At 44.3% G+C, this 27,867-nt stretch overlaps 1 protein-coding gene across 5 annotated transcripts in view; it reads left to right on the top strand.

Annotated features, from left to right (window-relative positions):
* ENTPD6 (ectonucleoside triphosphate diphosphohydrolase 6) overlaps nucleotides 1-27,867 on the top strand; it is a 115,495-nt gene that overhangs the window by 62,147 nt on the left and 25,481 nt on the right. For 4 of the 5 annotated variants that reach the window (XM_033936993.1, XM_033936990.1, XM_033936991.1 and 1 more), the window contains 2 exons: nucleotides 7,011-7,151; nucleotides 26,667-26,723. In XM_033936993.1, coding sequence (XP_033792884.1) covers nucleotides 7,011-7,151; nucleotides 26,667-26,723 — 198 coding nt within the window. Of the gene's footprint in view, nucleotides 1-7,010; nucleotides 7,152-26,666; nucleotides 26,724-27,672; nucleotides 27,780-27,867 lie in introns of all 5 variants that reach the window. The other variant, XR_004538750.1, reaches the window with a different exon arrangement.

Here is a 27,867-nt window from a genome sequence, read left to right as displayed (position 1 = left end):
CGCGGTATAGAAAAGTTTTGGTACATATCATCGTGATTTCTGCGCGCTATACCCCTGTGCGCGTTTTACACAGGTGCGCGTTATATCCGCGAAAATACGGTACACGTTGAGTAAATAAATATTTTATCCAGTTTGGTTAAATCTACTACTTAGTAGCTTCATCACATTCTCCCTAGTCCTAATCTAATCTAATCTAAACCTTAAGTTTATATACCGCATCATCTCCATGAGAATGGTCCTAGTAATTTTGGAAAGCATAAACAAATTATTCACATCTACCCATTCCACTCCACTCAGTATTTTATAGACCTCTCATTTCCCTTGAACCATCTCTTCTCCATGCTAAAGAGCCCAGCCACTTTAGTCTTTCCTCATAGGGTAGTCATCCCATCCCTTTTATTGTTTTCATCTCCCTTCTCTGTACCTTTTCTAATTCTGCTACAAGCCATTTTAGCAGCACATGTAGCAGGACTAACCAATGTGCAAGCCAACTATCTCAGTTACCAGACTCTGGATCTGGGTGAGTGGTCCTTGTCCCAGAGGGACTTCATCAGCATTGTGAAGTACTGAGGATGACTGATGTTTGACCTGATGGAATCGGCAGACAGAAAGTCTCAGTTCTTCAGCTAGAGACATGAGCTGGGAAGTGCCGGCATGGATGCTTTAGTAGAACTGTGGCTAACACAGGAGCTGTTGTAAATGTTTCCACAGTGGCCAATCATAGGCTGGGTTAAACGAAGAATAGCAAACTACCATGGGTTGGACACGGCCTTCTATCCCATGACGTTTTATTTTCTTCAGGTGTATTTCATGAGGTATTTTATTAGCCCCTTCAAAGAAATGTACCGATCGATGAGACAAAATTTCCATTGGCTAAATCTCCAGTATGTTGGATTTGTCCCATTAATACATACATAGGTATATATTCAGTAATAATATTGTTTTTAAATAATCTCTAACATTTTGCATGACATCAGTTTTTTCCCCAAGTGCTGGAGGACTGGTGTTCCTCTAGATCAGGGATTCTCAACCCTGTCCTTGACACACCTAGCCAGTCAGACTTTCAGGATATCCTCAATATCATGAAATAAATGTATGGTTTATTATGCTTAATATACCTGTATGCACCCCCCCACTCCCAATCCTATGCAAATTTATCTCATGCATAGTCATTTCAGATATTCTGAAAATCTGACTGGCTATATAGGGTGGGCCGAAAGTAGGTATACAATATTTATTCTTTTTATTCTACAGGTGTCACAAATGACATTTATGTGAAGTTTTTGTATCAGTTGCATTGTTTTGCTTTTTACTTGATCATCGTTCAGTACTGTATTATACCTATTCAATACTTGTAAAATAAAAAAATAATGAATAAATACTATATACCTACTTTTGGCCCACCCTGTACTGTATATGTCCTGAGGGCTGGGTTGAGAACCCCTGCTCTAGATAAATTTGCAGTGTTAAAATTAGCTCTCATTACTCACTGTTGCCAGTTAACATGGTAGCACTGCAACTTGTATGATAGCTTAGGGCAGACATCTAAGATGTATAGCGTGCACTTAATCTGCTAGTTTTTAGGAAGCTAATGGGCTCTTTTACTAGGCTGCATTAGGTGCTAACTAGGGCTGTACTGAATATTGGTATTCGATTCTGTCTGAATACATTATTCATATTCAACCAAATAGTGATTTAAATTTGAATACAAATAATCCAAGACTCTACTGTGCTAAATCCTGCTGAAATAAACACTTGATCTCTGATTTCACATTGCTTCTTTTATTATTAATGTCAAAGTTTGATGCCCATTATTTCTATTTGGTATTCGGCTGAATAATAATCACTATTCATATTCAGCTGAATAGTAAAATGTTATTTGGTACAGCTTTAGTGCTAACTGGAAAAATAACCTAACACAGGACACGCAAAAGCATTCTGTGTTAGTTTTGCCATTTGCATGTTTTGGAGGGGCATATTGGGTGGAGAATGGGTGTGGAAGTACTATTACATAGAAACATAGAAACATAGAAATAGACGGCAGATAAGGGCCCACGGCCCATCTAGTCTGCCCACCTTAATGTCCCTCCCCTACCTTTGCCCTGTGAAGAGATCCCATGTGCCGATCCCATTTGGCCTTAAAATCAGGCACGCTGCTGGCCTCAATCACCTGTAGTGGAAGACTATTCCAGCGATCAACCACTCTTTCAGTGAAAAAGAATTTCCTGGTGTCACCTCGTAGTTTCCCGCCCCTGATTTTCAACGGATGCCCTCTTGTTGTCATGGGACCCTTGAAAAAGAAGATATCTTCCTCCGCCTCGATGCGGCCCGTAAGATACTTGAACGTCTCGATCATGTCCCCCCTCTCTCTGCGCTCCTCGAGCGAGTATAGCTGTAATTTGTCAAGCCGTTTTTCGTATGGTAGATCCTTGAGTCCCGAGACCATCCGGGTGGCCATTCTTTGCACCGACTCCAGTCTCAGCACATCCTTGCGATAATGCGGCCTCCAGAATTGCACACAGTATTCCAGGTGGGGCCTCACCATGGATCTATACAATGGCATAATGACATCCGCCTTACGACTGACGAAACCCCTTCGTATGCAGCCCATGATTTGTCTTGCCTTGGACGAAGCCTGCTCCACTTGATTGGCAGACTTCATGTCCTCACTGACGATTACCCCCAAGTCTCGTTCTGCTACCGTTTTTGCTAGGATCTCGCCATTAAGGGTATAAGACTTGCATGGATTCTGGCTGCCCAGGTGCATAACTTTGCATTTTTTGGCATTGAAGTTGAGTTGCCATGTCCTAGACCATCGCTCCAGTAGGAGTAGGTCGTGCATCATGTTGTCGGGCACTGAATCTTCGTCTGTTGTGCATTTGCCCACTACATTACTCAGTTTGGCGTCATCGGCGAATAATGTTATTTTACCTCGAAGCCCTTCTGCCAAGTCTCTTATAAAGATGTTGAATAGGATTGGGCCCAAGACTGAGCCCTGTGGTACTCCACTAATCACCTCCGTCATTTCGGAGGGGGTGCCGTTCACCACCACCCTTTGGAGCCTACCTCCAAGCCAGCTCCCAACCCATTTCGTCAATGTGTTACCTAATCCTATAGAACTCATCTTGCTCAGTAACCTGCGGTGTGGTACGCTATCGAATGCTTTGCTAAAGTCCAGGTACACGATGTCCAGGGACTCCCCAATATCCAGCTTTCCCGTTACCCAGTCAAAGAAGCTGATCAGGTTGGATTGGCAGGATCTCCCCTTAGTAAATCCATGTTGTCGGGGATCCCGTAGATTCTCTTCATCCAGGATCTTATCTAATTGGTGTTTGATTAGAGTTTCCATTAGTTTGCTCACTATCGATGTTAGACTCACTGGTCTGTAGTTTGCTGTCTCCATCTTTGAGCCTTTCTTGTGGAGTGGAATGACGTTAGCCGTCCTCCAGTCCAACGGGACGCTGCCTGTACTAAGGGAGAGGTTGAAGAGCGCGGACAGTGGCTCCGCCAAGACATCACTCAGCTCCCTAAGCACCCTGGGGTGCAGGTTGTCCGTCCCCATTGCTTTGTTAACCTTGAGCTTTGACAGCTCACCGTAGACACTGCTGGGCGTAAACTCAAAGTTACTAAACGGGTCAACTGAGCCAACCCTTGTCTGTAGCTGAGGGCCGAGCCCTGGCGCTTCTCGGGTGAAGACTGAGCAGAAGTATTCATTTAATAGTTGGGCTTTTTCCGAATCCTTTTCCACATAGTCTCCGTTTGGTTTCCTAAGACGTACAATCCCGCCTGAGTTTTTTCTTCTATCACTGATATACCTGAAGAAGGATTTATCTCCCTTCTGGATGTTCTTTGCTAGAGACTCCTCCATGAGGAATTTAGCCTCCCTGACTGCTGTTTTGACGGCTTTTGATTTGGCCAGGTAGTCTGCTCTAGAGTCCTGCTTCCCTGATTGTTTGTAAGAGATGAATGCTTTTTTCTTCTCCTTGATCAGGTCTGAGATCTCCGCAGTAAACCACTGTGGCTTATTGTTCCTTCGCCGTTTACTTACTGATTTTATATAGCGGTTTGTTGCTTCTTGTATGGTTGCTTTCAAAGTCGACCACATGTCTTCCACGTTATCGGTTTCTTCTTGGCTTTGTAGCGCCTGGTGAACGAAGTCTCCCATTTCTTTGAAATTTGTGTCCTTGAATTTGAGGACTTTGGTTAATGTAGTAGATTTAGTGAAACCTTTCCTGATATTGAACCATACCATGTTGTGGTCACTGGAGGCCAATGTGTCGCCCACCGAGACCTCTGTGACACTTTCTCCATTGGTAAGTATCAGGTCCAGTATTACCTGATCCCTTGTCGGTTCCAACACCAGTTGCCTGAGGCTTGCTCCTTTCATAGAGTTTAATAGCCTCCTGCTGCTGCCGGAAGCAGAGGTAAGTGTAACCCAATCCACATCAGGCATGTTGAAGTCACCTAGCAATACTGTGTCCCCACGCAAGGTGATATTTTCTATATCTTCGATTATTTCCATATCCAGGTCATCCTGTTGTCTTGGGGGTCTGTAAATTACGCCAAGATACAAGCATTTGTCCTTCCCTCTGGCCAAATTAACCCAAAGGGATTCCCCAGTATACTGGACATCTGAGATTCTCGTGACCTTAATGTCATCTTTAGTATATAATGCTACACCCCCTCCCTTCCTACCCTCTCTGTCCCGGCGAAGCAAGTTGTAACCCGGTATGACCATGTCCCACCCGTGGGAGTCTGTGAGCCAGGTTTCGGATATCGCCACCACATCCAGGTCGGCATTCCTTATTTCTGTTTCCAATTCCAGGATCTTGTTTCCTAAACTGTGTGCGTTGACGTACATAGCCCTCCATGTTATATTTTTGTTATGTCTCAGTGGGGATATTCCTGTTTGAGCTATTTGAACACCTTTAGCATTGTTTGTGTTATTTGTGCTTTCCTGAGGCTCAGAACCACAATGTGTACTCCCCATATACCCAGAACTACAGTGTGTACTCCCCCTAGACCCGGAATTACAATGTGACCCATAAATATGATGTGACCCTACTCCCGACTCAAAAGTGTGTGCACTCACCCCTGACCCAGAATTTCGGTGTCTACTTTCCTCAGCCTCATAAATGTATTGGCATTTTAGTTCGCCTGGTATGTTGTTTGTGCCTGTACCCTCCCCCGACTTACCTAGTTTAAAGCCCTGTGGAGTAGGCGGGCTAGGCGGTGTCCAAGGACATTCTTCCCTCTTCTGGTTAGGTGTAGCCCGTCGTGTCCCTGTAGTCCTTGCAATGCTTCTCCATGGTGCAGAAACCCGAAGTTCATCTCCTTGCACCATCCTCGCAGCCAGTCGTTCGCCCTTTGTATTCGATCCTCTCTGGCTCTGCCCTTGCCCCTCACTGGGAGAATCGAGGAGAAGACTACCTGCGCATCCGTCCTCCTCAGCTTCTCCCCCAGGGCCCTGAAGTCTTCAGGTATGCTGTCCGGGCTGCTCCTTGCGGTGTCGTTGGTTCCGACGTGGATTAGAACCATGGGGAAGTGGTCTCGGGGCTTGATGAGTCTGTCAATGCAAGCAGTGACATCCCGGATCCTGGCCCCTGGCAAACAGCAGACCTCTCTTGATTGTAGGTCTGGTCTGCAGATTGGTCCCTCGGTGCCCCTTAGCAGCGAATCTCCGATGACCACCACTCTGCGCTTCTTAGGGGTGGGCTGTACTGTTGATTCCGGAGTTGGAACCGTCTGCTGAACAACTACTTGTAGCTCTTTCTCCGGACCTTCCTGTAGCAGCTGATATCTGTTCCTCAGGGCGATATGAGGTGTCGATGTTGAGCTGTCCTGTATGGGGGAAAAAGAGACAGAGTTAGGTCCTCTGCATTTTCTTGTGGAGGAAGTCACCAACTGCCAAGAGTCAGCGTCTCCAACCACTTCCTGCATTCCGGTAGTTTGTCTCAAGGTGGCCGTTTTGGATGCTATGGGTGTTCCCAGGGTGGTCTTGTCAGGTTCCTGTTCTGCGATCTGAGACAGCTCCTGGATGACTCCATCGATGAAGGTCTCGTCGTCTCGGATGCTCCTTAAGCGCTGAACCTCCTCTCTCAGGCTCTTTAGCTCCATCAAAAGGCTTTCGTCCGGTTGAACCATTACTTCTGTCTGCGTTGAGACTGTAGACATCTTTGAGGGGATGGCCTCGGTCTGTACAGAGACCTCTGCCCTCCGTCCTGGTTCTCCTTCCATCTGTACTCGGACCATAGCCATCCCCTGGGTGCTCTCGGTGACTGAACTGCCTGTTTTGATTGAAGTCTTGCTGCTTCTAGTCCTACCTGCCATTACAAAGGTTTATTGTTATTATTTCTTAATTTAAAATTTTTTTTTTTTTTAGGATGTTTGTTAGGGTGGGGGCTGTTAGGTGTTGGTCAGTAAGTGTTGAGGGAGGGATAGAGGTAGTTAGTTAGTTCTTGGTCTGAGGGATGGAGTAGTTAGTTAGTTAGTTAGTAGTAGTAGTAGTAGTTAGTTAGTTAACAGTTAGTTAATTGTCAGTTAAGAACGTCTGTTTGTTAGTGTGCCTGTTTAGTGAGAAAGATTTAGTAGCTTGTTGGTGAGATAGAAAGTTGTAAGATTGAGAGTTAAAGACTTGGTAGAAAGTTGTAGATTGATAGTTAAAGACTTGGTAGAACGCTAAAGAAAGACTGAAGACAATTGATTAGTTAGCTAGTCTTATAAGTTGGGAGTCCGGCTATAGTTGATAGCCCTTTCTTTATGCCCTTCTTGAGGCCCTTCGCAAAGGCGCTCTCGCTAGTTCACTGACATTGGCACAGTAACTGATTAGCACATCATTAATGCAGAAATCCTTAGCGCCTACTAAACAGGTGATGGTAAGTGCTCCCACATTATTTAATGACATTTGATCCACTGTATGCAGAATGTTACGTTTTTATAAGTAAATACATTGATGTGTAACTATCAAAAAGCTTTTTGTGTGTAAAATTTATTGTTTTTATTTCTCTTAGGAGAACCAATATATGAATCCTGTTTTAAAAAAGTAGCAAAAATGCTCTATAAGAGAGTGCATAAAGCTGAAGAAATAGTGAATCTGGATTTCTATGCATTCTCTTATTATTATGACCGGGCAGCAGAAGTTAATTTAATCGGTAAGGGAAATTTCTCATTTCTATGTGGGACAATGTTGTGAGAGACCTTAATAATGGTTTTTCATAAGAGGTATTTCCAGGTTAGGAGGTTCATAATTTCCCCCCAAACAATGATATACATAAATGCTGCCATCTAGAGTGAAGCCCTGAAAGGCAATTTTTTTCATATTTTAATGTACACTTGATGTATATGTTAAAATGAATAAAGATTTGGAAAAAAAAAAAAAAAAAGGTTTCTTTTGGGAGGCAATGTATCCAAATGGGTTGTTTTTGCACATACCAAGACATTAATGAACTTCATCTCTAAGCCTCAGGTTTTGTGGAGTATGATATTAATCTCTCAAATTTACTGCTAATGCTCAAAGCATCACTTGCTTTAAGAAAGTCTGTTCGTATTAGCTCAACTACTAAAGCTGTATTTCTTCCTGAGTCTTATCTATTTCAGCTTACTACTCCCACTTCCTATGCTGAATGATCCATTCAGCTCCTCCCATCTCTGTTTAAGGCACCGTCTCAAATTATTTTCTTCTAACATCCCCTCACCCCTGAGGGTTTTACAGGGAGGAGATAAAATAGTTTAAGGGGTTTCATGGGCAGATTTTTTTTACCTCTTTGCAATCCCCTTTGTTTTGGACATAGCCAAGTTTTTCCTCTGCACTAAACTTTGGCCAGAAGCTAGGTGGAGTCTCAATACTTATCATTTGCTTCTTATCTTTCCTCGTAATACCGGACAGACTGTCATTATCACTGCAGGATCCTCTCTAAGGGCTTTTCCAGAGGATTGCTGTCTGGGGAGGTCTCTCACTTCTGCTTTACTCCCCATTCTGGCCCCTTGTGCCACCCTGCATTCAACAGAAATCTTTTGCTTTGTCCGTCTCTCGCCACGCCCTTCGCAGGACAATGGAAACACAAATAAGGACTCCCTCTCGCTTCGTGCCCCTGGCACGTCTCACAGAAGAAACTCAAGCCAGATCTGGACTAGAGAGCTGCACGGGAACGGGGATGACGGGAATCCCGCGGGACCCGCGGGGATCCCGCGGGTTCCCCCTTTGGGTCATGGGGATCCCGTGGGGACGCCCCCTAGGGTCGCGGGGATCCCGTGGGGACGCCCCTAGGGTCGCGGGGATCCCGTGGGGACGCCTCCGAGGGTCGCGGGGTTCCTGTGGGGTTGGATCGCAGTGCACTCGAGCCGCGAGGGTAGTCTCCTTCTCCTTACCTGCCCTGTTGCAGCACACAGCCGAACGGAAATCTTCCCGATGTCAGCGCTGACGTCGGAGGGAGGGCTTAAGCAAAGCCCTCCCTTCCTCCGACGTCAGCGCTGACATCAGGAAGACTTCCGGTTGGCTGTGTGCGGCAGAGCAGGTAGGGAGAAGGCAATGGCGTACGAAAGAGGGGGGAAGGGGCGGTCCGCCCCGGAGAATGTGCACAGCCGGTCAGGTCCCCCGATCGACCGACCGACAACATGCCCGGCCGACAAATCTCCCTGCCCTGTAGCTGCGAATCTAAATTACCTCTTACAGCAGCTTCACTACTCCAGCTGCTGTAAGAAGGTAATTTAGATTCGCGGCTACAGGACAGGGAGATTTGTCTGACCGGGCCTGTTCTGTTGTCGGTCGGGTGCAAAAGCGCCACAAAGGTGGAGGCAGGGAGGGAGGAAAGGTGGGATGGAGAAGAAAAGACGCTTAAGGGGGGAGAAGGCCGCTGAAAGCACTGGGGAAGACAAAGGGGTGGAAAAGAACGCTGAAAGGACATGGGGTAAACAGGAGGAGGGGGGGGAAGGACCCTGAAAGCACTGGGGAAGACAAAGGGGTGGAGAATGCCACTGAAAGGACATGGAGAAAACAGGGGTGGAGAAGGCCACTGAAAGGACATGGGGAAGACAGAGGGGGGAGAAGGCCACTGAAAGGACACGGGGAAGACAGAGGGGGGAGAAGGATGCTGAAAGGACATGGGGAAGGCAGAGGGGGGAGAAGGATGCTGCCTGACAGGACATGGGGAAGATGGTGGGGGAGAAGGACACTGAAAGGAAATGGGGAAGAGGGAATGGGAAGAAGACGCTGGCAGGGAAGAAGACAGAGGTGCCAGACTATGGGGGGAGCGGAGGGAAAAAGATGGGTGCCAGACCAATTTGGGAGGGGGGAGAAAGGGAGAGGCACAGTAACAGAGCAAATGGAAGACACAGAGAGAAGAGAGGCAGTGGATGGAAGGAATTGAATGAGAACATGAAGAAAGCAGAAACCAGGCAATAAAGGTAGGAAAAAAATTCTTTTTTTTTTTTTGCTTAAGGATAAAGTAGTATATTAGTTGTGTTGATAAAAATTTATAAACATTAGAGGCTCTGGTAGAAACCCATTTACAAAGTATGTATTCTTCCCAATTAATATTTCCAAATTAATAAAGTCTTTTTGCTTATTTTTAAATGGGTTTCTACCAGAGCCTTTAATTCAGTAGCATAATTAAATGAAATAACTATTTCTGTAGTTTATAGGGACGGGCGGGGATGTAGGGGATTCCTCGCGGGGACGTAGGGGATTCCTCGCGGGGACGGGTGGGGACGGAGGGATTCCTCGCGGGGACGGTTGGGGATGGGTGGGAGTCCTCACGGGGACAGGTGGGGATGGGTGGGACTTTGACGGGGACGGGTGGGATTTCTGTCCCCGCGCAACTCTCTAATCTGGACTCAACCCTATTCTTTCACCTAATATAGATATATACAATATATATATATACAAATGTACAATGTCTACTTTCTTTCCCTATTACAAAACACAGCGTGAAAAGCACCTGCAAGAAAAGCAGAACAGGCGAGTCTATACAGATTTGAATTAGTTGAATCAGTCCTTCCCAAAAGGACAGGTAATTAGTTAAATTGGTCCTTCCCAAAAGGACAGGTAATCTGTGGGGTTGTCAAAACCACCACTATAGACTTCCCAAAAGCCCAATATAAACTTACAAAGGGTCAAAAACCTCAAGAGACTTGCCAAAAGCCTCAATAATCCAGGAACACCTCTGTAGAAAGAAAATCACACACACACACACACATGCAAATAGGCAAAAAGATATTTCACCCAGGACCTTCTGCGTGTAAAGCTTTCTTCTGGAGTTCATAAGATATTGCTTGTATAGGCAATTTATCCAGGTGTGCTTGGAAATTATTTCTAATTAAGCCTTCTGCCACATTTTCTTGGTCTCATACTGCATTACGTGCTTGATAAGGAGCTTGAGTACCTGAATAACTTAATGTAAACTGTTCTGAGCTCCTCTGGGAGAATAGTATATAAAATAGAATAAATAAATAAAATAAACTTGAAGATATTTTCTCTCTACATGATTCACTGAGTGATCACTTGGGACCGACACCTCTATAATTCATACCATTCTGGTGCTTTTCTCTCACCACTATATCCAGTTTCCTGGCACTCAGTTTTTTTATCTGTCGAATGGGGATGTCCCAGGTGATCATAACCTCTATGATTCTCTTAGGCTTATAAGCCCAATGCTTTTCCAGGAGAGCAATGTTGTAATATTTACAAAGTTTCCAATGGATGAGATATGCCACTTTTTTTTTTTTGCCTTTCTGTATATTTTTTGCCATCAGAACTTCACAGCCAGTTACAAAATGAGTGGCTATTTGAAGTACCAGAAGTTGAGCACAATTGTCCCCTTAGTCATTTGCTTCAAGCACTTTGGTGAAAGCAGACATGGTTTGGAGGGGGAAATTTTTTTTGAAACATACTTGTAGGTGAAATAAGAAATATGTACAAATTTTATTCTTCAAAATATTCCCCTTTTAAAATTTGTGTCCTAGATTATCTACATATGTAACTAGCATCATTCTAAAATTTCATTTACACTTACAAGTAAGTAATCTCTATGTAAGCAAAGCTTCTGAAATGATCTCATTTATTACTTCATAAAGAAAAATTTAGCTTCTTTGGGTATTTTCCCTGTAGCATCTCATATACTGAGGTAGGCTTTCAGGCTCTTATTCTGTTTTACTTGCCCCCTTAAATACACAGGGGCTTGTGAGTGCCTAGAACATTTTAGGATAGAGATCAACTGAAATTTTGATTTCAGTTTTAGATTTGGCACTGAAACCGATCAGAAATTTAGGTTCTTGCTTCTGTCAAAAACGTCATTGCATTTTTAGTAGAAACCAAAATAGCCCCCTTCCCCCCCCAACTCACAGAAAACAGGTCCCCTGTAGGAACCTCCATGGGCATGCATTAACAAATACTGGTGATCTAGTGACCTCTTTGAGGGCAGGAATAGTTTCCACTTGTTCATTCCCATTGTCACCACTGTAGCAAGATAGTATGCCAAGACTGCTGCAGTAAGTCCTGACAGTCATTTTAAGATTGGCACTCTACAGTCATTTCAAGATGTACTTGACAGAGAGAAATGAATGAAACCCCAGTGAGCCAGGGCAAGAGCAATCTTCCTGTGCTCCTGCCTGTGCAGTTTCTTTTCTAGCAATGGTTGCCGCGAGTTCCCATAGCAACCTCACAAGTCTGCTGCTTGAAGCTGGCATGAACAAAGTGAGCGAGTTGCTGCTTGCTGCCTGTGAAAACCTAAAGGATTTAAATGTACTAGGATCCAGGGAGTGGAGTTAAGTGACACCTCCCCAAAAAATCACTTTGCGGAGGAGGAGGAGGAGAGATGCTAGATGGGACAGCAGAGTTGTCAAATCTTTTCTAGAAAAAAAAAAATAAAAAATATATATATATATATATATTTTTTTTTTTTTTAAATCAATAAATTTGTATTGAAAAAAGTGGAACAAAATCAACAAACCTCCCATGCGGGACCAGCAAACAGTATACAAAAAAGCACAATCCAAATACATGGTCCACCACCCACAGCACTCCCTCCAAAAATTTCCTCCCAACAAATGAGAAAATACCTCCAGCAAAAACCTTTTCCCCTCAACAATACATTAACCAAACCACCCCAATCCGCACCCCCTCCCTCCAACCCCCACTCATCCACTTGTTCCTCCCCTGCAAAAGAAAACAGCCAATACCCCCCTCCCTCCCCTCTCAAAAATCCACCAATACTCAACCCTGAAGCTTGCTAAAAATCAAATCCCAATCTCTATGATGCATATCAAAATATCCATGTTGTTTAGCAGTTACACATTCCATATGCAATAAAGACCCCACCCTATCCTTCCAGTCCCCTTCGGTAGGCACCACTGGCTTTTTCCAATAAGAGGCTAACAAACATTTGGCTGCAGAGAGACCCAAATGAAGGAGTTTTCTACGCCACCAGACATCCCTCAGGTCTATTAGGTCAGTAAGACCTAATAGACAAGTCTGTGGAGTAAGCGAAACCAACTCTCCCAACCAGGCAGTCAAACATCCAGTAATCATAAACCAATAAGGTCTAACCTTAGCATGGAAAAAGGTCCCTCCCCCCTCCCCACAGTGCCATCAAATATTGGGTACGGTAGGAAACATAACATGTAAACGAGCAGGAGTATAATACCAACGAGATACAATTTTATATGCATTCTCCTGAACCAACATACACACAGACGCTTTATGTATTTCAGAACACATTATGTCCCATTGACTCTCCGACAGCCTAAACCCTAAATCTACCTCCCACTTATCCCGATATGAAAAAATTGGTTTAGTCCAGCCCAGAAGAAAAAAATACAGAACAGAAATCGGACGAGGTACCCTCCCCAATAATAACCATAAATTTTCCACTTGTTCCCGTCCCCCTGGAGAATCAACCAACCACCCCTGGGCCTGGATATAATGTCTAAGTTGCAAGTAATAAAAAAAAAATCACCAGGAGGCAGAGTACCTTTTTTTGCAAAACATCAAAAGGAAAGATGTCATGACCCTGCATTGCATCCCTAAAAACCCAAATCCCCTTCCTCTCCCACCTAGCAAAGATCCCAGAGGAACTGCCCACTGCAAAAATTGATTCACGACATATAGCTGCCAAAGTAGAGGCCTCCCCTTCCCATCCCCCACTGCCTCCTCATCAAGCCCCACAGAATAATTAAATGCTTAAGAAAAAGGTTCTCCATCCCCCGCAACCGATCCCCAGTTGACAAAGAACTCCATATCCAGTCTCGCAGAGGCTGCTGCCCAACCCAAAATTGTTTCATCTGCACCCCCAAATTAATCCCCTCCAAAGACCAATCCAAAATAAAACAAAGCTGAGCCACCTGATAATACCAGAGAAGATTTTGGTACCGTCCTCCCCCCCTGTTCTCTAAGGGCCCACATAACCCGTTTAGTCAACCAAGAAGCTTTATATCCCCAAATGAACCTGGAGAAGGTTCTCTGCAAATCTATCAAAAGGCCCCTGGGAAGGGGAATAGGCAGCGTTTGAAATAGAAACAACAACTGAGGGTGGATATTCATTTTCAACACCGCTATTCTCCCCCACCATGACAACCACAGCCCCTTCCACTGCTGAAGATTTCGTCTCGCCTGTACCAACAGCGGTCCATAATTAGCTGAATAAAGTTGAGTCAAATCCTTAGTAATCTGAATTCCAAGATATTGAAATTTCTCCCCCGCCAGTCGAAAAGGAAAGCCCCGTAAAATCCCCCTTTCTACCCCCTCTCCAAGTTGACACCCATCAATTCTGTCTTATCCATATTAAGTGTAAACCCTGCTAAGCCCCCATACATTCGAAAAATATCCAAAATAATAGGAAGAGTACCCTCCGGGTCCCGAATATACAACAGGATGTCATCTGCAAAAAGTGCAATACAATGTTCATATCCCCCCACCCTAACCCCTTGCAAACCAGGATGCATACGGATCGCCTCTGCAAGAGGTTCAATAGACAATGCAAATAACAGAGGGGACAACGGGCACCCCTGCCTTGTACCTCTTCCGATGTCCAAAAATTCGGTATAGGATCCATTTATTTTAATACACGCCCTAGGCCGAGCATACAAAGCTCGTACCCATCTACAGAATACCGGGCCTAAGCCTACTTTAACCATAACAGCCCACAGTACTCCAAGTGCGGGCGCACCATTGCACGATACAGTGGCAGGATGACTTCCTTCGTCCTGGTCGTGATACCTTTCTTAATGATACCCAACATTTTGTTCGCTTTCCTTGAGGCTGTGGCGCACTGCGCCGACGCCTTCAATGTTGTGTCTACCATCACTCCCAGGTCTCTTTCAAGGTTGCTCACCCCTAGCGGTGATCCCCCCATCTTGTAAGTGAACATCGGGTTCTTTTTCCCAACATGCATGACCTTGCATTTCCCTATGTTGAAGCTCATTTGCCATTTTTTGGCCCACTCTTCCAGCGTTGTCAGATCTTTTTGAAGGTCTTCGCAGTCCTCCATGGTTTTGACCCTGCTGTATAGTTTTGTGTCATCCGCAAATTTAATAACCTCACATTTTGTTCCCGCCTCCAGGTCGTTAATAAATATATTGAACAGAAGCGGTCCCAGCACCGACCCCTGTGGAACTCCGCTCCTGACCCATTTCCAATCTGAGTAATGGCCCTTTACTCCAACCCTCTGTTTCCTGTCCGCCAGCCAGTTTTTGATCCATCGGTGGACCACCCCTTGCACACCATGGTTCCATAGCTTTCTTAGCAGTCTTTCGTGTGGTACCTTGTCGAAGGCTTTTTGGAAGTCAAGGTAAATGATGTCTATGGATTCCCCTTTATCCACCTGGCTGTTTACCCCCTCAAAGTAGTATAATAAGTTCGTGAGGCATGACCTGCCCTTGCAGAAGCCATGCTGGCTCGACTTTAGCTGCCCATTGTTTTCGATGTGTTCCCAGATGCCGTCCTTAATTAGCGCTTCCATCATCTTTCCCGGGACCGAGGTCAAGCTCACCGGCCTGTAGTTTCCCGGGTCTCCCCTTGAGCCTTTCTTAAAGATGGGCGTGACATTTGCTATTTTCCAGTCCTCAGGAAACTCTCCAGTTTTTAAGGATAGGTTGCATATCTGTCGAAGTGGCTCAGCTATTTCGTTCCTTAGTTCTTTGAGTACCCTTGGATGAATGCCGTTCGGACCTGGCGATTTGTCGCTCTTTAGCCTGTTTATCTGCCTGAGGATATCCACCTTGCTCACCTCTAGTTGAACCAGATTTTCATCCTGATTTCCTTTTACGATCTCCTCGGGTTCCGGAATGTTGATTGTGTCCTCCCTTGTGGGGGCTGTGACAGAGAAAATAGTGTTGTCGTGTATTTATAAATTTAAGGGAAGGAACTGCCAAGAGATGTTGGTCGGTAGATCTAAGTGATCTAGATGGAGTATAAGGAATCAAAACTCTATAAATGAAAGAAGGTGATTTATATAGAAGAGATTTAAAAGTTAATAAACTTAGTTTGTAAGTTATTCGGTGAACAACTGGAAGCCAATGCGCTTCGTTAAGTAATGGAGTCACATGATCAAATTTTTTTGCGTTCTTTATGGGTTTAATTGAGGCATTTTTTATAATCTGCAGACGACAGATTTCTTTTAAAGCAATTCCTTTGAATAGAGCATTACAATAATCAATTTTTGAAATCACCAGCGAGTGAATCAGTATATTTAGAGATTTAGGGTATAGAAAATTAAAAACAGAACGAATTTGCCGTAATCTAAAGAATGTAGATCTAACAATACTACTAATATGTTCGTGGAAGGTAAGCTTGCTGTCAAAAATAACCCCGAGAATCTTAATGCTACTGGTTGACTGCAGGATAGCAAAATATTCAACCTTTTTTACAGACCAGAATGTATGTACCAAGGTCAGCCTATGATACTTTTCAGTTGTCATCTAGAGCATCTGCTATGTCAGTAGCTATGAGAAAGAGAGTCTCTGATATAGATATCCATCTCCAAAATACATTAGCCAAAATTCCATGTTTAAGGGAAGACCTTTTTGGGGATTCTATAGAGATGGCCAATAAACTTTGAACAGGCGAAGGTCTACACTTCATGCTTCAAAGCATTCTGCTAAGCATTCTTATTCACATTAGTGGCAATATGCTTCTGCATTCTTCTGCTTTTAGACTGCTACCACACGAGAAGCAAACATAACACTCAAAAAGCTCAGGCCTCAATTCTTCTGTGTATTAGGTTAAACATACCTTCTGTTTTCTCCTTCTTAGCTATTTCCTTACCAATCGGAAGTCATCTTCATTTTTACCATAGCATTGGCTTTGACAATAACCAACCTATGAATTCTCTCTGTCATCAAGTATGATTACTGTTTTTTCCTGTTGTTGACATACCTCCAAATTATCCAGGAGTGTCCACTTTTAGCTCTTAGGACTTCCCTTCTTCGTCAGGACATAGAGGTTCTGCTTCAGCTATATGTCTAGGAGGTCTCAGAAAAATTAGGGGTTCTACTTCAGGTATTTCTCATTCCAAGGATGATGGAATCTACGCATCATTTCTAATTCAAGAAATGTTTCACTTATCTCTGGGATCTTAAAAGTACTCTTAGATCAAAACGATTAGCTATGTTCTCTAGATATCACAGATACCCACATATCAGTTATTTCTGTACCTGGACTGTTTCTGGGGTTTTGATTAGCCATCAACATTTTTATTGCAAAGTTCTGCCCTTAGGCCTGGCATCTTCTCTTAGACTGCTTATCAAGTGCCTGATAGTTTTGGCAACAACTTTACGAGCCCAAAGGTTTCACAGTCCAATGCTTTTTTATTCAACACTGAGAGTTCGAAGTTGCTTTTCCAGATTCCTAACTTCAACCCTCTCAAGCTCTAAACTTCATAGGGACCCTGCTCGACATGATTCATCTCAGAACGATCCTAACTCAGTAACGACAAGTTCATTTGCTTCCTTTTTGCAATCAAGTCTATTACCTTCCATCCATATAAGCCAGTAGAAGGATATTACTATTATCTCAATCAAGCTTTAAGAGTGGCTTAGCAGTTAGTGCAGTGGACATTGAATCAAGGGACACAGGTTCAAGTCCCACTTTAAACATGGCGTCTACAATCCATGGTTTTCTCTTCACAAGTCTTCCTCATAGAACATTTCAGTGGTTCCTAGCATCTCGCTAGTCTCCAGCTCGTCAACTTTTAAGTGGAAGCTATACTCTTCATACTTTTCCACAGGGCAGCTGTTGCAATTGCTTTCACATCTGAAAGTTCTGACCATGAACTCGCCAACTATACTTGTGAAGCTCACCTGGCCAATCTTTGCACACAAGGCCACAGCTAAACTTAGGTGTAGAAGTTCCACTTGCACCCCTTGGAACTCAATGATGTTCAATACTCTACAGATTTTTCACTATAGTATCTTCCCTTCAACTCCCCCTAGTATACACTAAGGAGAAAGTACGAGGTCTTCAGTTCCTTCGCGAGAGACCAAAACGATAAGAACTGAGCAGTTGCCCCAAACATATTTTGAAAAGCTCTCTATGTCCAAGGAGCGCAGAATACTCTGGTGACAAGCTCAGCAGATTTCTTGACCCACATTAGTGGATGCTTTATTTTCACAACCTGATGTCAGGTGTTCTATCTTCTGGGGAACTCCTTAGATAAACGTATTTCTGTTCTCCCACAATTACAAACTGCCTCACTTTTATTCCAGACGATCCTCTCTTCATCTAGAGGTAGATGCCTTTTTGTATTGGTTTTCTTCCCCCCCCCCTCAATCTGCAGTCTATGTACTTGGCAGCTTGGTACCTCCTGGGATAACCTTAGCATTTGTTGATCTTCAGATCCTGTCAGGATCATGTTGGATACATCCAGAAAACCATCTACATGGCAGTGCTACTCACAGAAGTGGACACAATGTTTCATCATGGTGTACTCTTCATCATCGGGATGCTTCATCCTTCTCCACTTATTCAATTTTGGATTTCCTTCTCCATTTATTCAATTCAGGTCTTAAAACCACTTCAGTTACAGTTCACTTTAGTGCCATCAGTGCTTTCCACATGCCAGTCAACAAAAACTGTGACTGCTCATCCTTGTTGTCCCAGGGTTATGAAGGGATTTTCAAAATCTAACCACCTCTCAAACCGTTTCCACAGTTTTGAGGTCTTACTGTTGTTCTCACCAGACTGGTGAAACATCCTTTTCAACCAATGCTTTCTACTCATCTTGCCTGTTTCACTTTCACAGTGATATTTCTTAATCCCCATCACTTGTGCACTTTGAGTACGTGAGCTTCAAGTGTTGGTGTCGGACCCACCTTTTAAGCTTTCTACCACGATACGGTAGTTCTCTGCTCCGATCTCGAATTCCTACTGAATGTAATCATGGGTTTTCATTGGAATCAATCATTTGTGCTTCTAGTTTCTTCCCAAGCCTCATTCTCCCCCCTGGAGAAACAGCTCTTCATACCTTACACTGTAAGCGAGCCGTAGTTTATCTCTTTCAACAGGCTAAGCCACAATCAACATCTCAATTTTTCTTCCTCTTTGATCTTCAAAGTTTGGGTCGGCCTATAACCAACAAAACTTGTTCCACATGGATAGCAGCCTGTGTTGCCTTCTACTGTGCTCAAGCTGGGCTACAGCTCGGGGGTCATGTTACAGCATAAGATCCCAGCTGTGGCATCTTTAGTTGCATTCTTGTATTCCATTCTTAAAGCAGCTATTTGGTCTTCAGTTCACACGTTCACTACTGTCTGGAATCCTTTCCAGACAGGATGGTCACTTGGTCCAAGCAGTATTCCAAAATGTATTTTCTTAATGGCCAACACTTCCTCCATCCCAGCTTACTGAATTCTTTGATAAAACCAGTGCTCTTCATACCAAAAAGGCTTTCGTTCATACTACTCCACAGAATATCTCTACTTGCTCTCACTTCCACTATCTACTACTTCCACGATCATCGCAAATCCATTCTTCTTATCTCTCTAGATTTGTCAGTGGCTTTTGACACTGTTGATCATCACTAGAGAATGACACGGTGACAAAATTCATCACCGTTCCCGTCCCTGCGGATAACTGCGGGAAACCATCTTCATGTCATTCTTTAAGGAAAGAGGGAAGAATCAGAGTATGAATGGCCACAACCACTGACCCGCAAGCTTTGCTCTGAAGAATGCTGGTGTAGAAGACCGAGGTTGAAATAGACACTAGAAAATGACATGGGATTATTTCCCGTGGTTATCCGGGGGGACGGGAACGGTGATGAATTTTGTCACCGTGTCATTCTCTAATCATCACTTCCTCCTCAATCATCTCAAAAACTGTGGTATCACAGACTCCGCTCTCCTGTGGTTTACTTCTTATTTCGAAGATCGCAATTTCAAAGTCTACTCGAAAGAAACAACCTCATCACCAATTACTCAAACCTATGGTGTTCTTTCCCCTTTACTTTTCAACATTTTTCTAGCCCCTTTTCTTACTCTGGCCCAGTCTATTGGATTCACAATTTTTGCATATGCAGACATCCAACTTCTTCAGCTCATTTATCCTCCCCCATACTCACGATATACAGGAAATAAACTCTAAACTGGATAAAATCAACGACTGGCTTCGAACAAACAAACTTTCTCTCAACATAAATAAATCTTGTGGTATACTCTTCCCGATCAGAAACAACGAAACCATAAACGGACAAATTTCCCTCGAATTCTGCCCAGTACAAATGGAATGTAAAATAAAATTGTTAGGAGTTATCCTAGAAAAAGATTTAACTTATCACGATCAGATAAGTTTCATTATAAAAAGTTGCTTCTACAAACTTCATCTTACCCGCTCCTTAACTTCTATTCTCAAAATTGCTTCTATTGAAACTTTGATTCACTCATTGGTCATTTCTTACCTGGACTATTGCAACTCCCTATATAACGGGATCACCCAAAAGGAATCGCGTCGTCTGCAGCTTATTCAAAACACAGCAATCAAACTCATATATAAGGCGGGAAAATATGACCATATCATTCCGCTTCTGCGAGAAGCACACTGGTTATCAATTTCACATTGCATCACATATAAAATCTTACTGCTGGCTTTTAAAATCAAACATACATGTTCACCAGCTTTTCTTGATAAACTTATCATTCTTTACTCTTCTCCATGGACCCTCAGATCAACTGACCAGAACTTATTGACTGTCCCCCCAATTAAGGAACTTTATTACACTAGAAACACTAATTTCTCTGTTACAGCCCCAACCCTTTGGAATACCATGCCATCTTACCTATGCCAAGAAAATTCTATTGATAAATTCAAAACTAAACTAAAAACTTTCTTATTCCAAGACGCATACCATAGCGTTTGACAATACTCATTTCCTTAGCAAAGCAGCATATGAATCCAGAGACCAATGGGGATACCTCACATCTACCAGCAGGTGGAGATAGAGACACTGATTAACAGGTGTACTTATTTGCTGGCACTCCTCCTGTCTCATCAGTATTCTCTATCTCCAAGCAGGTGGAAGTCGCTATTCAACTAGCTCCTGGATTCTGGCTGTAACTGGAACTTTATTGCCTCCTGTTGAGGTTTTCTCTTCAGTGAGACTGCCATTCTGTTTCTCCTGTTGAGATTTTTCTCTTCAGTGAGACAGGGGTGTTCGGCTAAATGGTGCCGGCTTTGGAGGTTACACTTGGGCCCCCCCTTGTCCCTGCCTCACCCTCCCTCCAATGATAGAGGGTTTAATTTGGTCTCTAATTTTTTCTTCTTTCCCTTTCAAAAAAAAAAAAAAAGGGGAGACTGCATTTGGTAGGTATGATTCTGCCCTGTCTTTGGGGCTCAGCCAGGGTCTGCCGGCTCTGCAAGCCCTGTCCACCAGGTTGTAGTATTTCTTTTTATGTTACTTCGGTGGGTTATAATTTCTGGAAGCTGCGGGTTTTGTTGGTGAGCTTATGTTTGGTGTGGTCACGGGGCTCAACCAGGGGATGATTGATTTCTCAGCGGCTCCGCGTTGTTAAATTTCGATGTAACTGGTCGATGGAGAGCTCCCTGCGATTGCTAGGAAATGTACGTTTGTATAGGCGATCTAGTTTATTTTGAAAATTTTTGGGCTCAGTTAAAAAAAAAAAAAAAATAGGGCCGGTGCCTTCCCGCGCGCAGAAGGTGCGAGCTTGTCTTCTTGCGTGGGCGGGGATCTATCCTGATGGTTATGGCCTGGTCACTTATGCGACTGTTTGCACGGCGTATCCTGCAGCTGTGTTTAATTGCACTACGGGTGACGGTTTATGGAGCCGGTGCCTTACGGAGGCCCGGACGCCCGCGCTTGTGCTCCGACGCTATACTGATTAAATGGCGGGAGCACCGCGGCGTCTTTTTTTGTCTGTTTTGACATCTCTCCTCTCGCGGCGCTTTCTGCGAGCTCCCCATTGCTGGACATGGCCGCTTCTGCGAGTTGCAGTTGCCAGTAGTGCGGCCAGAGACTCTCTCCCGAGGCTGTGGTTTGGGCCTATCTGTTTTTTCTCGGGCATGGGAGTCATCCTGACTGGCCAGAGGACGAGAGAGAGGGAGGCTCCTGGGTTGCTGCTTGTTCCTGCACTAGACCGGCAGCAGTCAGATTGTCACTGACGGAGGTCAGCAACGGGGGGGATATCCGGATCTGGGTTCGGATCTCTCCTACTCTCTCCCGGGGGTACCTGTCTGGTGCTTATGCAGTTTGTCTGCTTTCCTCTTCCTTGCTCCTTCGGGCTGCGCAGCGGTGGTCTGCTAGCGCTAGGGAAATTACTTTTTATTTGGTTTTCCTAGTGAGAGGCTACCTGTGGCTGGAGTGGGGTAGCCGGGTGGTGCCTTGCCTTCTCTTACGGGCAGGGCTAGGTTGTCTTATTTCAGGAGTGATGTAAGGTCCTGTGGTTGACTGGCTTCTATGCAGTCTTATGAGGCTACCATCTTTTCCTGCCGTAGGGGGCTGTACACCCTGTTTTGCCAGGTTGTTTGAGGGTTCATTTCACCTTGCAGGGACTCTCAGTAGGAGACAACAGGGCTATATGTCAGTTGAATATTCCCTGACGTTTTTTCTTTGGGAATGGGTGTCTTATCTTTCAGACATCGGGTCTGTATACTTTTCCTAAGGGCACTCTTTCTTGGTTTCCGAGGAGGCCTGGACTTCGCATTTCCATGCTATCGTGCTAGTTTCTCCTGTCACCATTTTATCATGGCACATACTAGATAGGCCCCCCGACCAGACAAGACGGACTGTACAGCTCCTTTTTAACCAGGAGCCGGTTAACTATTCTATCAAACCCGCGGAGGACGCGACCTATGTGGCTGTTAGCCTCATCCCTGAAGCTCTCATTAGCAATGTGAGCTTTGTCTGATACCTATAAGGATGCTGTTGTTTTCCACGGGGTGGTAGATGCAGCCTCTTGATTAAGTCTAGTGCGTTTTTCACTTTAACGGACACTTGTTTGTCCTAGGAGACTCTTCTTACAGATCCGGCAGTCTCATCCTAACATTCCCTGACCTTATGCACTTCATTCTGAGGTGATCTTGACTTCTTCCAATGTCTCTTCAGGCTTTCTCATGAGGGAGAAGACGCTGTACTGTCAGGTCAGGGGGGGGTGTAGGTTTTTCATGATGATTGCATCTTTGCATCCTCCTCAGGTTTCCAGTTCGTTCTTGGAGTCTCTATGTTTTGTGTTTCCCTTTTCAGTGTTCCTGGTCCTCAGGGCAGTTCTTGTAATTCTTCGGGAACTAAGGGACGTTTTTCCACTTCCTGTGTGGGGTCTGAGATGGGGGCATTGGGCAGGCTCAATCCGGTCTGCTGAATTAGTTTCTCGGGGTTACACATTTCTGCATTCAACCTGGGAATATTTTTACATTTTCTCGATGGACTCCAAATGGGCGCTTGGGATGCCTGCCTCTCTTGGAGCGGCGCTTTCGGTTTTGGCACATGCCATTTCGCCTACCTAAGGCTTCACGAACGTTTTAGGTGATGTGGGCGGTGGTTCCATTTTGGCAATGCCAGGCGATTCATCTAGTGTTTTCTTGACCGCCTACTTGATTCGGACGACTTCCAGTCGGGCCATTTGACAGACAGAAAAAGGGTGGTATCTTTCCCTCATTTCTTTACCCGTGCATCTTCGAATTTGCACAGCGCTTTTTTTCTCCGGTACTATTCATAGGTTTAACGGGGTGATGTTTTTATTCATATTGGAGTGACATGTGTTTCATTCCGCAGACTTGGGCGTGGGGTCTCGGTCTCAGTTTGGTCTGCTTCTTCGCTTACCATGACTAAGAGTATGGGATTCTGTACAGTTTCTAGGATCCATATTCCTGGCTCCACTGGGAACTTCGGCTTCCTTTCCCCTTCTTACGCTTCAACAGTCACTGTTGTTTCAGTGGTTCTTGGTATCTCAGGACTCCAAATTTTTGGTAGGCTCCCCCTGCATCTCTCTTTATCTTTGGTGGCTCAGAGCGATTTCTCTTTTCAAGGCATGCCGCGGTCTTTACTGGAATAGCTCATGACCGCCGATCATTTGGTCAGTATTAGGATGGGGGTATTTCTCTACAGCTTAGGCAGTAGGTGTTGTCCTCAGTTGGCAGGTGAAGTTGGTCTACTGCAATGGGTGGACTTTCATCTTCATCTTCGGTTAGCGGGGTTTGGATAGACTTTCTCTCCGCGGAATCTGAGCGTGGCTCATTTTCTTGTAGGTTCCAGTGTACAGCGCTGTGTACGCTGGAAAGTGTGCATGTTGGTAATAGTGTATTCTTCTGCATCCTGGTTGTTGAGTTTGGGGCTCAGGCGTTCTAGCTCTTTTTATGGACGTGAGATCTCCTTGACCTGGACCTCATGACCTTGTCTCTCAATTCTAAGCTGCCTAGCTTCTTCAGCAGGCCCAGGGAGTGGGAGTCAGAGGGGGTGGCTGCAGGGCTCCTTTCTCACCTCTGCCTCCTCTTTTTTCAGTGTTTTCCGCTGGCTGATGATGGCTTGGTTTTGCCATTTCGAGCTCGCTTTCTGGGCGCAGTATTTGTAGAATCTCTGGATTGGCGGCGCCATCGTTACTAGGCGGATTTGATGAGTCTTTCGACAGCTGGACTAGGAAATTTCCTGGCGTCTCCGGCTTTGCCCGCCTAGGGTCCAATCCACATGGATATGGTACTACTTTAGTATTACAACCTAGTTTTTGGGTTAAGCTTGGCTGACGTGTACGGGTTAGGCGAAGATGGTTGTTTCTTCTCTTATCCAGGTGCTACAGACATCTCCTGTGGCTTCAGCTGCCTGGGGGAGGGTTTTTTCCTTTCTGGGGCGCTTCTTCACGTTTGAACCACTCCAGAGTTCCTTTTTGACACAAGTGTATTGCCAAGGGCTTAGCGTTCAATTCCCTTCCACTTCTGGAGCCTTTCTTGGCTTGTTACAAGGACTGGGTAGGTTGCTCTTCGTTTCCTTCTCAGCTTTATGTAGTTCAGTCCCTAAACAGAGTGGGGTATGTTCAGGCACCTCATGGAGAGCAAGATTTGGAGTACATTCCTCACGTATGTCTTCGCAGGTTTCCGAAGGTTTTATTTCCTCCGTGTCTTTTGGGGATTCCAAAGGGCTGTGCCGTTGAACAGGGTGTTCTTGTGGCCATGGCTTCAGCTCTGCAATCTTCAACGGGTATTCCTATGTCGGATTTCCAAAATAGGAGATATCAGTTTGGCTGGTACCACTATTTCTTTCTGGAAGGGTGTCATCGTTTCTTTTCTGTCAGGCTCGCTTGTTTCCTTCCTTCTTCCTGGGAGGGGATATTGGGAGCAGTGATTGTATTCAATACAATTTTTGATACGTATGCCGAGTTCTCCGCGAGCTTGGTTCTATCAACTGTTTGTTGTTTAGATCTCCTTTGGATATTCTTCAAGGGCCGCCTCATGCGTATGGCGGTGTCCGATGCCTACTTCGCTCATTAGGTCCAGGAGGACATTCTTTGTGCTTGCCTCCTGGTGGGGAGCGGGTGGCGATTGAACTTCATGACCATTCCACTGGAGCGATAGCTGCTTCGTGGGCTCGGCCCAGAGGTTTTGTGCCTTGGAGGAGATTTGTCTCAAGGTTAACTGGTCTTCCGAGAGTACCTTCTCTCCGCGGCTCTGCATGGATGTGCGGGCACATGCGATAGGGGTTTTTTGATGCTTCGGTCGTTGCGAAGGCGACATTTGCTTCCCACCCAGATTAAGGATTGCTTTGCTACATCCCATTGGTCTCTGGATTCATATGCTGCTTTGCTAAGGAATGTAAAATTATGTCTTACCTGTTAATTTTCTTTCCTTTAGAAGCAGCAGATGAATCCAGAGCACCACCCTTTCTGGTATTTGGTTGTCGGTTTTTTCGGGTGCGACTTGTAGTGATTGGGTGTTCTTAATGATGGTATTCTGTATCATTGCTGGATGCGATGTGTTCTGGGAAAGAAGTTTTTTACATGCTATACCTATTGATGGTTAAATATGCTTGGGCAAGGAGCTATACTGATGAGACAGGAGGAGTGCCAGCAAATAAGTACACCTGTTAATCAGTGTCTCTATCTCCACCTGCTGGTAGATGTGAGGTATCCCCATTGGTCTCTGGATTCATCTGCTGCTTCTAAAGGAAAGAAAATTAACAGGTAAGACATAATTTTACATTCCAACAGCACTTCAGTATACAAAAAGAACCGCTTTTAAGAAGCGACCCCCCCTCTCTCCTGGTGTCTTTTCCTCCCCCTCTTCCCCTCATTTATTTTATTTTATTTAATGATGTAATCATAAACTTTCCTTTCCCCCTCTCCCTCAAAATTGCATATGTCAACGTATTCATCTATTTTATGTTCAACTTTTTCTTTGTACCCCCATTCTTAAATTTATTTTATCGTTTTTAGCTTTGTAAACCAGTCAGATATATGATGATGGTCAGTATATTAAAATGTAAATAAACTTGGAAACTTGTAGTAGCTAGGGAGTCCCACATATGAGAATATTTTGCTTGCTTGTCCTGGGATAAAGCACAGTTATTTACCGTGACAGGTGTTATCCAGGGAAAGCAGGCAGATATTCTCACAACCCACCCACCTTCCCTGGTTGGCTTCTTAGCTTGCTTACGGAACTGAGGTACTGTGAGCCTACATCGGGCGGGAAGGCACTCGTGTATGTGCGGTGCGGGCAGTCGCAAAGTTTCTTAAAACTTAGTGACAGTACACTTTTAATACTGTCTGTACTGGTGCTCATGGATGACGTCACCCACATGTGAGAATATCTGCCTGCTGTCCCTGGGTAACACCTGTTACGGTAAGTAACTGTGCTTTAAAGCTACAGCTTCAACACCCTGAGGTTGTGGGTTCAAATCACACTGCTCCTTGTGACCATGGGCAAGTCACTTAATCCCCCATTGCCCCAGGTACATTAGGTAGAGTGAGCCCACTGTGACAGATGGGGAAAATGCTTGAGTACCTGAATGTAAAACCATTTAGGCTATAAGTGGTATGGACATAAATATATAAATTAAATATGCATGAGAGATTTGGTGGTGGTAGAAATAGTAGTAGTCTTACAAATTTATCTTATTTTGCATAGTTTGAACCCCTATCCTCTGGCCCTCAAGAACTGGAAGTGAACCACTGCCATATTTTATTTCATGAAAGAAATGAATTAAGTATACTTGTAAATTTCAGCAATTTAATTTTTCTACTAGATTTAGAAGGAGGAGGGAGCCTAAAACTTGAAGACTTTGAAAATGCAGCCAAGTACAGTAAGTAAAGTAGTCTTGGAGAAACTTTATTTTTTATAACTTTATTAGATATAAATATGTCCACTGCTTCCCACAACCCAGTCTATGCCATCCTTATAAATTGTACTGAAACAGATATGAGATATTATATTTATACAATGATTTGAGTTTTTCAGAGGGTATTTTTGAGTGCTGAAAAAAAGCTAGGAGTAAATCTATCAAATAAGCCATAGTTGAATCAAGCTGATGTTTCAAATTATCAACCCATTTCCAGTCTCCTTTTTCTTTCTAAAATTGCAAAAAGGCAGATTTGGGACATGACTGACTTTCTAAAAGAAACCCAAACATAGTTCATCCCGAGACAACATAGCCATAGGAAGTTTCACAATACCTATTCTGCGCTATTAGCACTATTGAATAAAATTGTGGTAAATCTATATGCTGGCAAAATTGTCTTGTTGGTAGCACTAGATCGTTAGCATTTTGTTTTATCTTGTTAATTTTCTATGTCTAATCATGCCTGTATGAGTTGGACATTTGTGATTCAGCTCTACTACTTTTCTACAAGATTGCTAATCTTCAGTGCTTTTGCATTTTGGAATATTTAAGTTCTAGTCATGTCAGCCTTTGCAGTTCCCCAGGGTTCAGTACTGGCTTCAAAATTAGCAAGCATCTTCTTGGTTCCATGATCTACTGTAATTTAGAGCTATGGGGTCAGCACATACTGGTACACAGATGACATCCAGTTAGTGTATTTCTTTTACAATCCCTCAGAAGGCTGAACTCGTGGAATCTTGTATCCTCTTTAGCCTCGGCTGCAGGGCTAATAAAACTTGTTCCCTCCCCTCTAGGCTGGTAGCTTCCTGTCATGCTCAGTTTGTTCCTGCAACTTTGCTGCATGGGTGAAATCAGTTTCTTCTGCTCGTGATTTGTTTTTAATTCCTAGTCTTTTATTTGATTTGTTTTGCAGGTTTGCTCAAGTGCTGCGGATCCACTCTGTGGGAATGATCCTTTGGCGTGAGATTGCAGATATTTTAAATTTTGTCTGCTTCTGGAGGGTGCAGTGGCGTACCTAGGGTATGTGGCACCCGGGGCCCATCATTTTTTGACACCCCCCCATCTATATGAAAAATATGATTTTTAGTAACAATCCACATATCGCACA

This window comes from Geotrypetes seraphini, chromosome 3 (genome assembly GCF_902459505.1).
Source record: "Geotrypetes seraphini chromosome 3, aGeoSer1.1, whole genome shotgun sequence".
Taxonomy (NCBI): domain Eukaryota; kingdom Metazoa; phylum Chordata; class Amphibia; order Gymnophiona; family Dermophiidae; genus Geotrypetes; species Geotrypetes seraphini.
This window is presented reverse-complemented; position numbering and strand designations above follow the sequence as displayed.